Below are 16,636 nucleotides of genomic sequence, written 5' to 3' on the forward strand. Positions count from 1 at the left end.
TTCAAAATGTTGAACAAGTCCTTTAAAAGACCATCACCACAAAATTGTAATTCAGTACATTTAAAAAACTCTCTCTAATTGTAGAGCTGTATATTGGAATCCTTACACCTAAATTAACAGATTTTTTCTTAAATATAAGATAAGTACTCTCAACATTCAGATCTCCATTACCGTGTGCAGGTGTGTGCATACAAAAACACTTCTCTTTCAGTAATCAGGAGAATATGCGCACACAAAGACACACTTTCAGCTCAGCGGCCACTTCAAACAAGGCTCTTGAATTCAGATGAGCTCGCTGGTGAAAAGGAACACACACATACACACAGCACACACTATTTGCAATTAAAAATATTCTTTTAGAGCGCCATGTGATCATTCCTTTGATCGGGCGGACGCTGATTTGTTCACCATCCATCCATCCATCCATATCATGCGTCTCCCATTCATGATTACTGTGTGAATCCAACCAAACAGATAGAAGTATGATGCCGCTAAAACTACAGATATGAATTGATCTGATGGATTGATGGGCTGACGTTTGGATATCCGGAAAAAAATATAAGGTTAGTTGAGCGAAACATCTTTTCATCTCCCCCTCTTATGATGTGTTGTCATAACTACTATACAGCTTGTTGCTATGCCATCATGTATCCGTGGTGATGCCTGATACAGGTGACCTCGTACTGGATGACCTTCCTTTTTTCTGACTGTGGGTACATCATTGCATGTGTGTGTGCTGGTTAGTGAGTTATGTGTGTGTTTGTCAGTCTGCATGAGTTTCTTTAAATGTGAGTGTGTGCTGAAGCTTGAATTGTATAGTGTGTGTATGTTTTTCTCTTAGTGTATGTATCTTCAGTTGGGTATGTTGGAGCTGATGGAATTGAACTGAGTCTTGCTGTGGTGTGTGTGTTCAGTATGACAGGTCCAGTGCAGGATTCACACAGGCTGTCCGTGAAAACGTGGACAGAGGACGAGAGTGACCGAGCTGACAGCACACTAAGCAGGTAGGCTACAAACACACACACACTCCACACACACACACACACACACACATTTTTTATGATTGTATGCGTGACTGTGGTGTCTGTACGTACATAGCGATAGCTGACTTGACACTATAAGAATAAACGAGTCATTTTGCAATTGTGTTGAATTTAAAAACATATTTTGAGAATTAAAGCTTTATAATACATATTTGAGATTAATAATTGTGTTTAAAATCTTAATTAAGGCTGGCAGCAGGTTCATCTTTTTATTTTTGTATTGCATTCCACACGTGTTTACAGATTTGTGTATTTTGTAAACAGCTATATCTTTTACTAATATTTACATTTAGCATTTAAAGCCTAACAATCAGTATTTTTATATTATAAAAAGGCTCTGTAACTTGAGAGACCCGACTCTGCAGTTGCCCTCTACAGAACGTTATGTTACTCGCCCAGGCCCCAAATGGCAGACAAAGTTATCCTCCTGCTAATGAAGCGTAGCATGTAGCATACAGGCAAAGAGCCAGATATTTTGTCTCTGGAGTTGGTGGAGACCAAAACAGAGCAAGAAGAAGAGCGAATATTGGACTTAAATTTGCCAGGTGGCCTGAAACACGACTCAAAATAAATGCTAATGTTGATCCATGTCGGCTGGATGTGTTAAAAGGTTATGCAACTGTTTGGACTTTAACAGGACATTAACTTTAAAATATTATAAAATTACAATGAAGAGATGTATATTTCTGTTTTTAAGTTAAGAATTGCAGTGTCCTTGACCATTTTTTCTACTGTCAGTCTTTGTGACATCTCTGTTCAATCCAAGTGTTGCTATATACTCTATCAAAGAATATTCTTGCCGTGCTGTGTGAGGGAGAAGGAGATACATACTAGTCACTGAATATTTCCATTTATGTATTTGTGATGTGTGTGTGTTGGGGTTCATGTGTAGAGCACAGTCGATGTGTGATGACACTTCCTCAGAGCTTCAGAGGATGGCGGCCATCGACAGAAGGGATATTAATTCCCAGAATTCCTTGCATGGGCGAGGTGCTCTGTCCAGGTACGACAGCTGCTAAATAACTAATCTACATTGATTTAATTCCAGTGTGTAATAATGTTAATTGTTGGAAAAATAATTAAACTATTGGTACTATTAACATTTGTCTGTGTACCGGTCTTCAGGATAGTTAGTATGGTGATGACTCTGAGAGAATGGGCACAGAAGAGTTTGGCTGAGGAGACGGAGAGACCCGATTCCTTCTTGGAACGTTTCAGAGGCCCCGCCAACACGGACATGCAAGCTCCGCCGAGCAGGTTCAGCCACAGCCACTCCGATACAGAGCATGAAGCCAGACGCTCCAGACGCACGTGAGATAACAAAGAAATAAAAAGACTAAATGCTTACCCATTAAAACATCAACTGATGCTTACATATACATCTCCCCCTCTCTGTTTTTCCCAACAGGAAGTGTAATGTCGAGGTCTTATCGCCATCTGATGATGTATACTACTACTGGCTGATTGTGATCGGTGCCGCTGTATTTTATAACTGGACCCTGCTAGTTGTCAGGTTGGGAACTATTACTGTACAATAATACTGGTGGCAACTATTCTTCTCGAACTACTATGAATTGTGTTTCTTAGGCATGCCGGAACTTTTCCTGCACGGGGTCATGACTGTAATGATGTGTTAACGGGAAAAGACATTGATATTCAGGGGATTCTGTACCACCAACTTTCCACCTCAAGACCTAGTAACTAGTAACAAGTGCGTTAAATGGTCAAGTCCATCTGACAAAAGACGGTTTCATGTGGAGCGAGTGATGACGTATTTGAATCCACGACTGCGTTTTAGGATTTTTGCTAATGCCTTTGTGCGTGATTTGAATATTTCATATTTATGATTTATGGTTTATTAAATATTTAACAAGAACATTGTCATCATTGGAAATGACAAAAACAGTAACTTGCCTGTCATGGTCTTGAAAATGAAAAAAGACGTCTTCCGCCACGTGTACAAACATCTGACCTTGCTCGAATATTCTTCGTCGTCTTCTGTTGAGTCTTATGGCAGTAGGCATCCATAAGTGTTGCATTACCGACTGTGCTGGACTGTCCCCTATCCTATTTATTACCGTACTGCGATAACATGTTTGAAAAATTAAGCGCAAAACAAAAAATATTTTCCCAACTGTAGTGAAAATAATGAGCGGGGCCTGAAAGGTTGCCACTGTAATTTATCAGGAACCATGTTACTTAGAACTGCTACTACAACAACTACTTCTACAGCTCAATTCCTTTCCGTCTAACCACTCATATCAGCATTTTTTACAGCATCAGCAGTTTCATCAAAAACAGCTCTGATAAAATCCACTGTACACTACCTGTCCAGCACAAAACAGTAAGCAGACAAAGTTAGCAATTAGCTGGAAATAGTCAAGCATTTAAGGGCTAAAGAGTCATACATTCCCCTCAGGGGTTGGAAGAGACCAAAATCAGAGCTAAAAGAAGAGTGAAGATTGTCCTTGTTGCTGTGATTTATTTCATTTGCTAGTGTTTCTGTAGGGCCTGTTTTGATGAGCTCCAGATGAGGAATGTGTTGGTGTGGCTGGTTCTGGACTACATTTGTGATGGAGTATATATCCTGGATATAGCTGTTCGTCTACACACAGGTACTGAAAAAACTGGTGGCATAATTGATACTTGTAAATGTTTGATAAAAACGTCCTGGATTTTGGTTTAAACCATAGACTCATTGGTTTGTGGACTATGGTTTTAAAGCCTCAAGTGCCAACGGCATCTTGGTTTTTGGCCGTCGCCATCATTTTTTGCAAGCAAGTGACACGAGAGGGTGGGACAAGTACAACTCAACAATAAATAACACATTTTTAGGAAACATGAACTGAAAACAAAATGTTAAAGGGTTTAAGCTCTAAAACGAATACACAGAAAACACCCAGACCAAAAAAAACCTCTGTGATAGCTACCCATCAATCACAAGGTAGCCACACCCTAAAGCATACCGTTCTTTATGATCAATTTGACTCTAAATGGGGCTATAATCGACTAAATGAACATCGTGCTGTGTTGAAGAAGACTTGTAACTAGCGATTGACACCATAAAATGTTTACAATGTTTACTGAGGTAATAAACCAAGTGAGAAGTAGGGTCATTTTGTCATGGAATTCTATGATGGCCATTAGGAAGATTGCAAGTTTAAGGCATTTAAATTGGCTCAACTTTTCAGTCTGGAAGGTTGCCGCCTGGTTTTAACTGACTGTGAGGGACTCCCATGTTCATTCACTGATTAATTTATCTATGTTGATCATGCTTGTGAAGGTTTCTTGGATCAGGGCTTGATGGTGAAAGACGTGCGGCGTCTGAGGGAAACCTACGTTCGAACTCCCCAGTGTAAAACTGACATCTGCTCCATCCTCCCAACCGACCTCCTCTACCTGACCGTCGGAATCAGCTACACTCCTCTCCTTCGATTTAACCGTCTGCTCCGTCTGCCACGACTCTTTGAGTTGTTCGAACGCACGGAGACGCGGACGGGCTACCCCAACGCTTTCCGCATCTGTAAACTGGTTCTGTACATCCTGGTGATCATCCACTGGAACGCCTGTGTATACTACAGCTTCTCCAAGGTCCTCGGACTGGGCTCTGATTCCTGGGTTTATCCCAATGCATCAGATCCTGAGTTTGGCTCCCTCACCAGAAGTTACATATACTGTTTGTACTGGTCCACTCTGACGCTGACCACCATTGGAGAGACGCCTCCTCCTGTTAGAGATGAAGAATATTTGTTCCTGATATTTGACTTTCTGGTAAGTCTATAGCAAAGGTGCACCTTAGCTGATATTATCTTACCTTGACTGATCCACAAAAGCCTTTTGGTGTGTGTGTGTTGATCCCAGTTGTTCCATTTTATCACAATACTAATACTGGTCTTTCTGTCCTAGGTTGGTGTTCTGATTTTTGCCTCCATCGTGGGCAATGTTGGCTCCATGATCTCCAATATGAATGCCACAAGAGCAGGCTTTCAGAGTCGCGTAGACACACTGAAACACTACATGCAATTCAGGCACGTGAGCAAGGTGCTGGAGCAGCGCGTCATCCGCTGGTTTGACTACCTCTGGACCAATCAGAAGACAATAGATGAGCAGGAAGTGCTGAGGAGCCTGCCCAATAAACTGAGAGCAGAGATTGCTATTAATGTTCACCTGGACACACTGAAGAAGGTAGAGATACACCTAGACCATGTGACCAGAATTCAATTTACATCTTAAGCTTCTTGTGTCTGTCAATGGAAAGCACTTTGTCATCATCAAAAGGTCGAAATGTTGTTAAGGCCCGATGCTCCAGGTAGCCAAGAATTCTGCTAAAACCCACACAGAACGTTTTTTTGCAAACAAAATTGTATTTTATCTTTGTCTGTGTGTGTATATGTGTGTGTGTGGACATATAGGTGCGTATCTTCCAGGACTGCGAGGCTGGCCTCCTTGTAGAACTGGTATTAAAACTTCGGCCGCAGGTTTTCAGTCCTGGAGACTACATCTGTAGAAAGGTTAGTATTAATTTTATTGGTGGTGTTGGAGTACGTTGTAACAATTGCTACTGCTGTAGTACTGTATTGTATGTTATTAAACTTTAAATTTATATGTATTTCCTTGTGTGCATGCTAATAAAACATTGACCCACTTGTAAAAACACACTTCCATAGCACTGCTAGTGGTAAAAAAATGTCACAGGGTACATTTAATTCTTCCAAGGCATTTTGTATAATTTATTGCAGTACACTTTCTGCTGTTTCTAGCCTGCATTGCTACTACTAGTAACACTAGGCTACTAGGCTAGTTTTCAGTTCTCGCCTCTGATGCTTATTCTCTGTATATTTTACAAGGGAGATGTGGGTAAGGAGATGTACATAATAAAAGATGGCCAGCTGGCAGTGGTGGGGGAGGATGGAGCCACCCAATTTGCCGTTCTGACATCGGGAAGCTGTTTCGGGGAAATCAGCATCCTGAACATCAGCGGCAGCAAGATGGGGAACCGACGCACGGCCAACATTCGCAGTCTGGGATACTCAGACCTGTTCTGTCTTTCTAAACAAGACCTGATGGAGGCGCTTCAGGAGTTCCCCCACGCCAGGGCCCAGCTGGAACAGAGGGGGCGGGACATCCTGCGGAAGGAGGGGCTTCTAGAGGAAGTAAATGTGTCTGCAGGGGAGGAGCTCGAGGAGAAGGTGGAGAGGCTGGAAACCAGTCTGGATCGGCTACAGGTCGGTGCTATTAGTCCACCACTGCAGCTGCTGTTGGTACTGTTGCTAGGTTCTAAACAAGAATGGTAATAACTACTGATCACCTTGTTTTCAGACGTGTTTGGCTCGTCTGCAGAGTGAGTTCAACTCTTCCCAGCTTCGACTGAAACAGCGAATCACAACCCTCGAACACAACGTCACCACGGTGGCCACAGGCAGCGGCTTCCTGTCGGACGCCGACGGCATCGACAGTGTTTCTGGTGGTGACGGTGTGTGCAGTGAAATCAACATCAGGCTCTAAATAATGTGAATACGCCATGAACCGCTAAATTTGGCAGATATTAACTGAAAAAAATGTTGTAAAAAGTGTTTGTACTTTATTTTGAAGCTGTCTTAATGTCTTGTTTCTTCACTTCAAACTGTCTGCCTCTTACAATTTAACACAGTTATTAAAGTAGAACGAGAACACATTTGTGTACATTAAAGTCATTATATTACTAATACTCATGTGTAGCACCTTAGGCACGCGTAGGGCAAAAAAGGGTGGTGCGCCTGTGGAACAGGGCCTCGTGAGCAACCAGACTATTATATTGTTACAGTTACTCTGAATTGTGTAGTTGATCGTAATTAAATACCGCTCATATAAATCTTTTCGTCTGCATTTGCCATGTCCCACTGTCTCTACCGCATCGACCGAATTCAAAACAGGAAGGAATGTTGCACAGTAGTAAAGCCCGCCTTTTTTTGCTTGATTTGATTGGCTGCCTGGTCCTAGTGGGATATCGGCGCATTGTGTTGAAAAGTTGAGAGTATTTTGATTTGTATTCACTTGTAAAAATAAAAAGTTACACAATGCACAAGATAGGAGCACACGCCAGGCGCTTCGTTCCATAGGAAAACAATGGTTTTGCTGCAGATGCTTTTCTAGCAGCTCTTCTCTGTCTGATCGGGGCTTAAGTGTCACCTTAAGTGCAGTTCAAAGTGCTTTACATAGGACTTCATAGTAAAAAAACATAATTGCTAACACAGATATAACCAGAACGCTACTATGGAACATTAATGAGTCAAAAGGGTGACTTGTGTTCAACATGTTTGTCTTGGGTTACATTATTTACCACTAGGGCGCGTTAAATGCTAGAGAATGCCTTCGGGTTATGAGAGCTGAATATGGCACTTAGATGCTTCATCCTAAGATTTTATAAACACAAGTCCAGTGGATTGTTTGATGTCTCTTCTCTACCTGAATAAAATAAAGTGTTCAGAAACTTTTCTCGTAATCGCTTCAAGTAGAATGTATAATGCATGTCAAACTATCCCTTTAAGCACATTTTCTGTTACAGGTTTAGTGTTGTCTATAAAGGTTCTTTGTAAGTCCCTTGAAGCTGTTCCCTTTCTTTTCACAATCCTAATTTAAAAAATATGTTTTTTTACTGGTGGCCAGAGCACCGACAAATTTTTTGATTAGATTACTCTTTTACTTTTTCTTTTTCTTCTGAAAAACCCTTTCTTGCTTTGAATCTGCTTCTGTCTCATAGATGTTTTAAGTGTTTTTTACTCATGTAAAAAGTATTCAAGTACTGTTAATATACTACTCATTACACTAATCATTTATTTTGAGCATAATAAATGACACACTGAGCATACCTACTTCATACCCATGAAGCGTCATTCTGTTAATAGTCCTCTAATGTGGCCACTGCTCGCTCTGCAGCCTTGTCAGCAAGTGAGTTGGGACCAAAGTCCAACGTAACAAGACTGAAAGATTTCAGGAAGTCACTTTAACACGCTGTGTTAAAAAGGTAGATACATGCTGTTTGGTCCTGTGTAGCTTTGTTTTTCGTCCCACTTTGCTTGCCCTTGTGCATGTTTCTTTCCTTGTATCTGGATTTATTTTCCATTATTAGCAGTGTGTTATCTATCATCTGTTTTTATTAAGAACTGCTCGCCTATCTTTCTGTCTTTGTAGTCATGGATCTAGATAGTTCTGTGCTCCTCGTTCAGAGTCTCTGAGTGTGAGTGGGTTTCATATTGTGTGTGCACATGCAGAATAATAACCGTTACTGCGTGTGCTGTATGTGGATACATCTTTGTGTATGAATGTGTGTGCATGTGGATGTGTGTTCCAGACATGGAGATGAGCTTTGTGTTGCTGTGCGTGATGCTGGTAGCCAGCGTGAAACCTGTTTCAGCCGCAGCACAGGTACGTTTTTTTCTTCTAATCACTGTTAGGAAAGAGTTTTCTTTTAAAATATCTTTATTGATGTCAACACACATACACATAGACAGAGCAACTATATTATATATATCATTATTTATTAATAAATAAATACAATTCTAAAACAGAAATAAACATTAATTTTTTTTTAAGTTTATTATTATAATTTTTTGGCTTCATGGTTCTGTAATTAATCAATGGCACTAAAATATACAGTACCAGTCAAAAGTTTGGACACACCTTCTCATTCAACTACTTTGAAGAATCTAAAATATAAAACATATTCTGGTTTGTTGAGCATTTGTTTGTTTACCACATAATTCCATATGTGTTCCTTCATAGTTTGGATGTCTTCAATGTTAATCTACAATGTAGATAAAAATAAAAATAAAGAAAAAACATTGAATGAGAAGGTGTGTCCAAACTTTTGACTGGTACTGTATTTTTAAATGATCTTGAAACAAATGCCAATTCCAGTTAGTTATTGCTCATGCAACAAAGGTAACTGGCATGATAAAATCCTGATCCACCTCAGGTGTAGTGACGATTAAAGTTCAAAAACTTTCACATCAAATAAAATTGCTCCTTAATCCATGACTGTCTTCACGATAGAGTTATTCAATGTTGCATGTGGTCAAATAACTCTGCATCATGAGTTGTTTTAAAAAAAATGATGAGGTTTCAATCAGGTTCATACACTCCCGGTGCTCGGATATATTAATGCATATAAATCAATTACAGATGAAATTGCAGCTACAGTCAGAATGTTCCCTGTACTGTAGCTTTTATGGTTTCATCCTAAATGAAGCCCCTTCTCCCCTTCTTATGTTTAAATCATGAACATTCTCTCATTCTAATCCTTTCTAATGTTTTCCTATCACATTATCATTTATGGTCATAGTGTTATTATCGAGGCACTGTGTTTTTTGATTTGTTGCTTGTAACAATTGTGTATGTATACACACCGTTTGTTGGATATATTGTAGACATTATCATACAACAGGTGACGTATACAGTAACAGTATATGTGTATCCCAGCCAGGTATCATAGAGAGCCTCCTAATGGCCACCCACCAGCGTCCCTGGCTCTGGGGTGTCTACGTCTTCACTGTTGGACTTCCTGCCATTCTCTTCATTAGCTTCATGTGGCCTGACAAGGTAGAGTATGCCTGTTTATGCATGTGTGTCGATCTGAATGTGTTATTGTCCAGAGTTTGGTCACTAGACAAACTCAAATCATGTGTGTGGGTTTCTCTGTAGAGATTTGGGCCTCCTGATCAACAGTATTACTACAAGAAGTCTGATGATGCTCAACCAGATGATCCTCAGTACTCACAGCGGACAGAGGCCGTGGATACCAAAGGCAATGTTTTATTTTTTACATTAGTACAAGTACCAGTAGTAGAGGTGTTAAGAGTTGTAAGTGGCGGACTCAGGCTGTCTGACGGGCAGCTGCATGCATTGGGGCATCTCGTTTTCTTAGCTGGAAGATCATCCTAAAGGGCACTGCATGTTTTCTCTACTGAAAGGGAACCCTAGAGGGAACTGCATCACATTTTGGGCATCCAAGAGGGCACTTGTGCACTTTTTTAATCATGGAGGCATGTTGTAGTGGTAGTACTCCAGATGGTAGTAGTAATTATAGTTACGTATGTCTTCTCTTCTATGTATAGGAAAGGCTGGCGGAGCTGGAACGAGGAGGAGAGACACTCCTGGTAACCAGAGGAAGTGTGACTTAGACCTGAAGGTGAGATTCAACAGACAATACGGAGGTTAAAGTGACTGATAATGTTGATTCTAAAAGATGCAAAAGCACATTTGAAAGTATTGATGTATCACATATAGAGGCTAAGAGATTTAGTTTGTATGATGTTGTGGATAATACATGGATAATAGCCGGTTTTCATATCACAAGGTGCTCAATAATACAGAGTATGTATGACTGAAGTGAGGGGGTTTAAAAAAGGGCAGGTTATTTGATGAATAACCCATGATCACATTTTGGAGAATGTTCTGGCTCTGTGCTATGGAGCAAAACAAAAATCAACCAAAGACTGAAGAACACAGAGTACAGCTCCAACCCAAATGTCTGGTAAAGAGGTCACACATCATCTTCCAAAATACTGGAATGCTAATAACACTGATTTATATGCTCTGTTTTAGGTCGAGCTAAAGTTAGTTTTTTGCCTTTTTTAGCTGAAATGCCTTCGTAACACCAGTCCTTCAACTCTTACCCCTTTAAGTTTCTATATATTAAGTTAGAAGCCATAACACTTTATGCACATTTAATCTGTTGCCCTGCCAAAATAGCATGTTGAATTTTGTGCTGGAACCACGCAGACCTTTTGTGACAGTGATGATTTTATTTCTAGAACTCTTTAAGGGATTTTGAATATTAAACCTGTAATTTACAAAGTCCACTCTTGTTGCTGACACTGAAACAAAAATAATTGTGTATATGTGTGTGTGTGTGTGTGTGTGTGTGTGTGTGTGTGTGTGTGTGTTGTTGTGGATCATTGATCATCAGCGCAACTACCAAAGAAAATAGCTCCACCAACACACAAGAGGATGCTGGGCAATCACTTCTTTGGCCGTATTGATGACCAATAAAACCAAGGGTGTAAATCACAGGTTTCATAACAATGCATTATATTTATTCTTTGGATTTGCTTTGATATTGCATAGTTTTCCTCGATACAATTTCGATTAGATTCAGTTCAGGGGCCTGCGATCGACTCAACAACATCAGATGTTTTCATTATTGAGTTCTGTACGAAGGAGGTGCGCTCGGAACAAAACAGTGACACAGATGTGCCATGGAAATGTCTAAATAAAGGAGTATCTTAAAGATGATATGTATCGATGATTTCACTTTGCATTGATGACATTGAATGGTTGATCATTGAATCGATATATTGATCTAGATTGGGGGATCGTTACATCCCAAAAACTACAGTGTGAATGTGTGAAAACTGACTCACAGTCACTCACTGATCATTTCACAATGTCAACAGTCGATTAATAATTTTGTTCACATATGACATAGACATTGATTTATTATGAATGATAATATTGTTATGATATATTATTTATTAATACAATATGTTGTTAATAATAATAATGATAATTGAAGGTGTGTCATTTGGTTGTGTACAGATGTAAATAATAACTTTAGCCATTTGTGGAAAATAAAAACCTCCCTTTGCCGCAAACTGTTTTAGTTTTTCATTAATACGGTCAGCACCTGATAGTGACCTCCTCACGCACATGACAGCTGTAGCTGTGCACTACTTCAGCAGGATTTGCTGGATTCCTTTGTGATCCTCGTTCCCGCCTTGTTCACAGCTGACCTTCAGTGGCATTTAGTCGGTCGCGACGTTTTATTTGAAATGTCACTATGCTGCTCATCAACAAAACGACTACTCGAGTCGTTTAATGACACTCACAGAGCTGGATAAGTGGCCATAGAGGAGCAGTAAAACCAGAGAGCTGGTAGGAGGCGAGCAGAGGAGAGTAATGAGAGAAGGAGAGGACAGATAGCGGATCACAGACAAATGGAGAGGGATTTGGGGGATGTTGAGCAACAGGTGATGATAAATGTTTGGCCTTGTTTCCTCTGATCAAATGCATATGCTTGTAGAGGAATATGGTTATATATTCACAATACCTTCTATTAAAACAGCAATGCCACACATCTATTCTCTGCTCGTTTTATTCCATTACATAAGAGATTTTCCCCAAAATGCGTTTTGACAAGTGATCATCTGTTCTCTAGACACTCCCTGCATATTTGTTATAGTTTATGACTGTAGAGAATCAGGCATTTGGTCAGTTTCTCCTTCTCCTCGCACACAGCTGTGTTTGGCTCCAGGTCTGTGGGGATCAATTTAAAAAATACTGAACTCTGAGAATCAGAAGTCTCCTTCTTTCTTGACATCTTGTCTTATAGTTTTACCATCGAAACCAGAAGAGGAATGGGAGGCTTTCGGCTGCTGCTCACTGGAATGATGGTCATCACAGTTTGCTCTCAATCGCTCTGTGTAAGTGCTTTTCAAAGAAGCAGTCAGGCTGCAGAAATATTTCAATTCTAAGCCAGAGATCTGCTCCTTTTCATCATTTTTTTTCTGTTTGTGCTTATGCAAATGTGCTCATATCATATATTTTCATATCTGGATATGCATTATTTTTCATGATCTTAATGTGTTGCCGTCACTGTTTTTGACTACGTAAAGCGTTGTGTAAAGGAAGGTCTCATTAGCAGGTGGTTATATCATTTAAATTGTCTGGTTGTTGTCTCTTTAAATGAATAGCCTAACAGTTTACCAAATGTGTTTGACACACATATCTGTTCACTTAACATGAAGCTATAACCAGTGTGTCCGAAAGAGGAAAGATCTCTCATATCTTGTTTGTTTGTATCCTCACTGTGCGATAGCCACTGCAAATGAAAGAGTCTGGCGCATAATTGACATAAAACCACAACCTCCAATATTTACATACTGTTATTGTTGTACAGATTAAACAATAGATATTTACTCTGTGCATATTTTATCTCAGAGTTGTGGAATGATTATCAGTGAAGATCCTCACAAATACAGCAATCCTAATGTGCGTGTAGGCGTCAGGCAGTTGCAGTGAGGAGGTGGCTCGTCTGCGGCAACAGGAGATGCTCCTGAAGGGCCGGCTTCAGAAACAAGAGCGCCTCCTTCACAGACTGTATCTGATGAGCCAACCGGGCAACGAGGACAAAGCCGGACCCGACCAGAGCCAGCACAACGAGTCCACAGGTCAGGGCCACGGCCTCTGGAATGCAAAACAACGTTTGAGAGCTAAAATGTCTTGTTTCAGGTCTCATGTTGTAGAAACAGGAAGCAGATGATGTACCCACTACAGACAGTGTGTTTGTGTTTCAGACTGCTCCCAGCTCTTCAGTTCTGGCTTTAAATCCAGCGGCTTCTACACAATCAAACCCCACGGCAGCCCTCACCCAGTCAGAGTCTACTGTGATATGAGTGATGGAGGTGGTTGGATGGTCATTCAGAGACGGGTCGATGGGAGAGAGAGGTTCAACAGGTGAGTCTGTGAAATGAAATAGCTATTGTAAGATAAAGCAATCATATGAAAAGCATCTCATCTATCCGTCTATCTACCCATCAGGTCCTGGGCGGAGTATAAAGATGGTTTTGGAGACATGGGTGCTGAGTTTTGGCTCGGAAATGACAACCTGCATTACATCACAACACAAGGTTAATACCTCTCTGAGAAACTTTTTTATAAATTGTTTAATTTAAAGCTGCTCTAATATTACTGTAAATGACTTTGTGTAATGGGACATGTGGCACTCATAGCTGATGAACATAGTGGAACATTTAGCAGCTAAAAAAATGATATTTCTCCAAGGAGTTGGTGGAGAGCAAAAACAGAGCTTGGAAAAATGTGAATATTTGACTTTTTTCACATACAGACAAATGATTCCAAATGAAGGCTAATGTCGCTCTATATCTATTGGGTGTGCAAATAGTAAACCGTTTGCTAACATGTTCAATGTTGTTCTGCTGCCCCCCAGTGGCCAAACCTTCCTTAAAAACTGTATAATTCATCTTATTTTGATGGAATATTAGTATTATGTTTGTCTGTTACAGGGAATTATTCTCTGAGGATTAACCTGGAAGACTTTGGTGGTTACCAGGGCTATGCTGAGTACAAGAACTTCAAAGTGGCCAACGAAGAGGTGCTGGTACTGACTAACCACTAAATTGTTGAGACAGGAAAAGAACAATACATCTCAGATATAGTTAATACTTGGTGCATCTAATCATCTTGTCTTAATGTGTTTATATAAGGTATAGTTTTCCCTCTTTCTGCCTTATGTACATTAAAGGAATCGTCAACATTCTGGGAAATTATTGTTGATATCTTGCTGAGAATGAGATCAAATATGTACTTTAATGTTTATAGATCTACTCTGAATATGAAGCTATAAAACCTAGCAGCTGGTTAGCTTAGCGCATGGAGACTGGAGACAGTCTGGGGAAACAGTTAGCCTGACTCTGCCCAACGTTGAGAATTTCACATATTTCCCAAAATATCAATCTATTCCTTTTGTTTTCAGCAAGTTGAGCAGCTCTCCTCATATCTCCCTCTATACAGGATCACTACCGACTTACCTTTGGAACCTATGTAGGTACAGTTGGGGACGCTCTGTCTGGAAAATATCAGGTTGGTGTGTCAGAGTGGGCCGGTCACCAGGGAGTCCGATTCAGCACCTACGACCAGGACAACGACAACTACAAAGGAAACTGCGCACAGGAAGACAAAGGAGGCTGGTGGTTCAACAAGTACGAGTTCCGTGATGTTTGAATGCAGCGAGATGCTCACATTTATTCATTGCAGTAAAAAAATAATAATAATTACATTATTCCCCAGGTGTCACTCAGCCCATCTTAATGGCATGTACTACCCCAATGGGTTCTACAATGCGCTGACAGATGATGGTGTAGTTTGGTTCACTTGGAGAGGATGGTGGTACTCCCTGAAGACAAGTGTCATGAAGCTGCGACCGACCGACTTCAAAATTGATCCCATTGATGACCCCAACGCTGTTCATGGCCAGCCAGCTTCGTAGATCAGACATGAGAGGATATCTTGTCTTCCTGGCTCTACTTTTTTGCTCTGAAACAGCATGGCAAACTGGGCAAATTTCGACAAAGCATCCCTCGCAGTACGTTTGACCTAGATGTATCAAATTTTGTAGGCACATGTATCAGTTATAGACCTGAAGAAAAAAGTAATCTTGGAGCCATGCTATAAACCCAAACGGAAGACAGCCATTTTGAGTGTTGTGTGAATTTCTCATGTATGCAAAGTTGCGAGGGCCTGGTCGTTGCTGGCTGCTGCTTTAATAATTGTTGTGAAATCATATTTCAAATTAAAACACACTGAAACATACATGTCGCTTCTTGGAAATGCTTCCTGTGCTATCAAATTGAATCTGGATGGAGCAAAGCAGCAGTAACTAAGTAGAGTAAATATAGCCAAGACAAGCCAGAAGATTCAATAGCCTAAATTCCTGATGTTGAATGAAACTACACTTTCACAATATGGTGACATTTTTAAAGACTTAAGCAGCTTATATAACAACGTACTTGCAAGAGGACTTGTGAAACCTTTTGCCTGCATTAGATACATGAACTTTGCAAGGGGAAGTAACTTGCACACACAGCTGTTTGTTTTGGTGGAGAAAAGGGAAATCTGATGTCAGCATTTGTGTACCAGACACAGGCGGAAAGATTGGACTGAGGGAGACGTTATCATATCATTGAAAATGGCTGTAACAAGAACTGGAAAGTGTTCTTTTTATACAATAGTACATGAGCAGCTGAGCGCAGTACTTGGAGTTTACCCAGATTTAATCAAGATTAACATAAATTGTAACACAAACAGTTGATAGAAAAGAATGCTGTTACATTAATGCAATAATAAAGAACTGTGCACAGCATAGAGTTATTTCTTAGGTAAGATGTTACAAGTGTCCAGACAAGACCAGACAAGTTAAGAGGAATAAATAAGCACATGCATTTACAAAGTAATCAAGTAATGTATGCTGCAATGTATCCAGTAATCTGTGCGGGTGGGTGAAAATATATGAAACAAACAAAACCAGAACGGCAGCTCCGTGAAGGTGGTGAGCTTTTATAGCCACACCAGGCTCATCAGCTGACGATCAACAAGACAAAGGACAGCCAGGAAAAGGAACACAGACCCTTGGTGGATTGGAGGGGTTGTCATATTAGTACTTCATAACCAGAATTCAAAGAATAAAACAACGAATCACTTCCTCTTGTCCATGAAATAATTTAATATTCTTGCTTGAGCATCTTTAAGACCTGACTAACTGTCAATATTACAAAGTCAAGAATGCCTTAAAGGGGCAGCTCAACCCAAAATCAAAAATACATATATTTCCTCTTACCTGTATAGTGCTATTTATCAATCTATTGTTTTGGTGTGAGTTGCCTAGTTGTGGAGATAGCAGATATAAATATGTCTGCCTTCTTTCAAATATAACGGGACTATATGGCACTCGGCTTACATTTGAAAACCTCAACAGCAGAGGGAAAATATTTAGATTTTGGGGTGAACTGTCACTTTAACATTAACAAATGAGAATCCTT

At 40.2% G+C, this 16,636-nt stretch overlaps 3 protein-coding genes across 3 annotated transcripts; all 3 read left to right on the forward strand.

The window, feature by feature from the left end:
* The first annotated feature begins 915 nt into the window (after window positions 1-915).
* On the forward strand, window positions 916-6,548 carry LOC129090337 (cyclic nucleotide-gated cation channel-like). The gene is made up of 10 exons (XM_054597964.1): window positions 916-1,004; window positions 1,936-2,046; window positions 2,169-2,354; window positions 2,452-2,556; window positions 3,552-3,658; window positions 4,327-4,814; window positions 4,950-5,228; window positions 5,456-5,554; window positions 5,891-6,268; window positions 6,363-6,548. The coding sequence occupies exons 1-10, from the start codon at window positions 916-918 to the stop codon at window positions 6,546-6,548; spliced, it is 2,028 nt and encodes a 675-aa protein (XP_054453939.1).
* Window positions 6,549-7,969: 1,421 nt separating this feature from the next.
* Window positions 7,970-10,201, forward strand: LOC129090519 (calnexin-like). The gene is made up of 5 exons (XM_054598165.1): window positions 7,970-8,046; window positions 8,374-8,447; window positions 9,501-9,620; window positions 9,723-9,830; window positions 10,136-10,201. The coding sequence occupies exons 2-5, from the start codon at window positions 8,376-8,378 to the stop codon at window positions 10,199-10,201; spliced, it is 366 nt and encodes a 121-aa protein (XP_054454140.1). The 5' UTR covers window positions 7,970-8,046; window positions 8,374-8,375.
* Window positions 10,202-12,436: 2,235 nt separating this feature from the next.
* fgl1 (fibrinogen-like 1) lies at window positions 12,437-15,320 on the forward strand. The gene is made up of 7 exons (XM_054597999.1): window positions 12,437-12,502; window positions 13,081-13,249; window positions 13,376-13,535; window positions 13,620-13,708; window positions 14,105-14,193; window positions 14,613-14,800; window positions 14,889-15,320. The coding sequence occupies exons 1-7, from the start codon at window positions 12,437-12,439 to the stop codon at window positions 15,085-15,087; spliced, it is 960 nt and encodes a 319-aa protein (XP_054453974.1). The 3' UTR covers window positions 15,088-15,320.
* Window positions 15,321-16,636: the final 1,316 nt, after the last annotated feature.

The sequence above is a fragment of the Anoplopoma fimbria genome, chromosome 4 (assembly GCF_027596085.1).
Source record: "Anoplopoma fimbria isolate UVic2021 breed Golden Eagle Sablefish chromosome 4, Afim_UVic_2022, whole genome shotgun sequence".
Lineage (NCBI taxonomy): Eukaryota > Metazoa > Chordata > Actinopteri > Perciformes > Anoplopomatidae > Anoplopoma > Anoplopoma fimbria.

Bases quoted from the DNA above. Each gene is read 5' to 3' on its own strand.
- LOC129090337 (XM_054597964.1), top strand. From the start codon at position 916: ATGACAGGTCCAGTGCAGGATTCACACAGGCTGTCCGTGAAAACGTGG. The intron at 2,047-2,168 runs GTACGACAGCTG...ACCGGTCTTCAG, and splicing joins GGGCGAGGTGCTCTGTCCAG to GATAGTTAGTATGGTGATGA. The intron at 2,557-3,551 runs GTTGGGAACTAT...GTGTTTCTGTAG, and splicing joins TGGACCCTGCTAGTTGTCAG to GGCCTGTTTTGATGAGCTCC.
- LOC129090519 (XM_054598165.1), top strand. From the start codon at position 8,376: ATGGAGATGAGCTTTGTGTTGCTGTGCGTGATGCTGGTAGCCAGCGTG. The intron at 8,448-9,500 runs GTACGTTTTTTT...TGTGTATCCCAG, and splicing joins CTGTTTCAGCCGCAGCACAG to CCAGGTATCATAGAGAGCCT. The intron at 9,621-9,722 runs GTAGAGTATGCC...GTTTCTCTGTAG, and splicing joins GCTTCATGTGGCCTGACAAG to AGATTTGGGCCTCCTGATCA.
- fgl1 (XM_054597999.1), top strand. From the start codon at position 12,437: ATGGGAGGCTTTCGGCTGCTGCTCACTGGAATGATGGTCATCACAGTT. The intron at 12,503-13,080 runs GTAAGTGCTTTT...ATGTGCGTGTAG, and splicing joins TTTGCTCTCAATCGCTCTGT to GCGTCAGGCAGTTGCAGTGA. The intron at 13,709-14,104 runs GTTAATACCTCT...TGTCTGTTACAG, and splicing joins GCATTACATCACAACACAAG to GGAATTATTCTCTGAGGATT.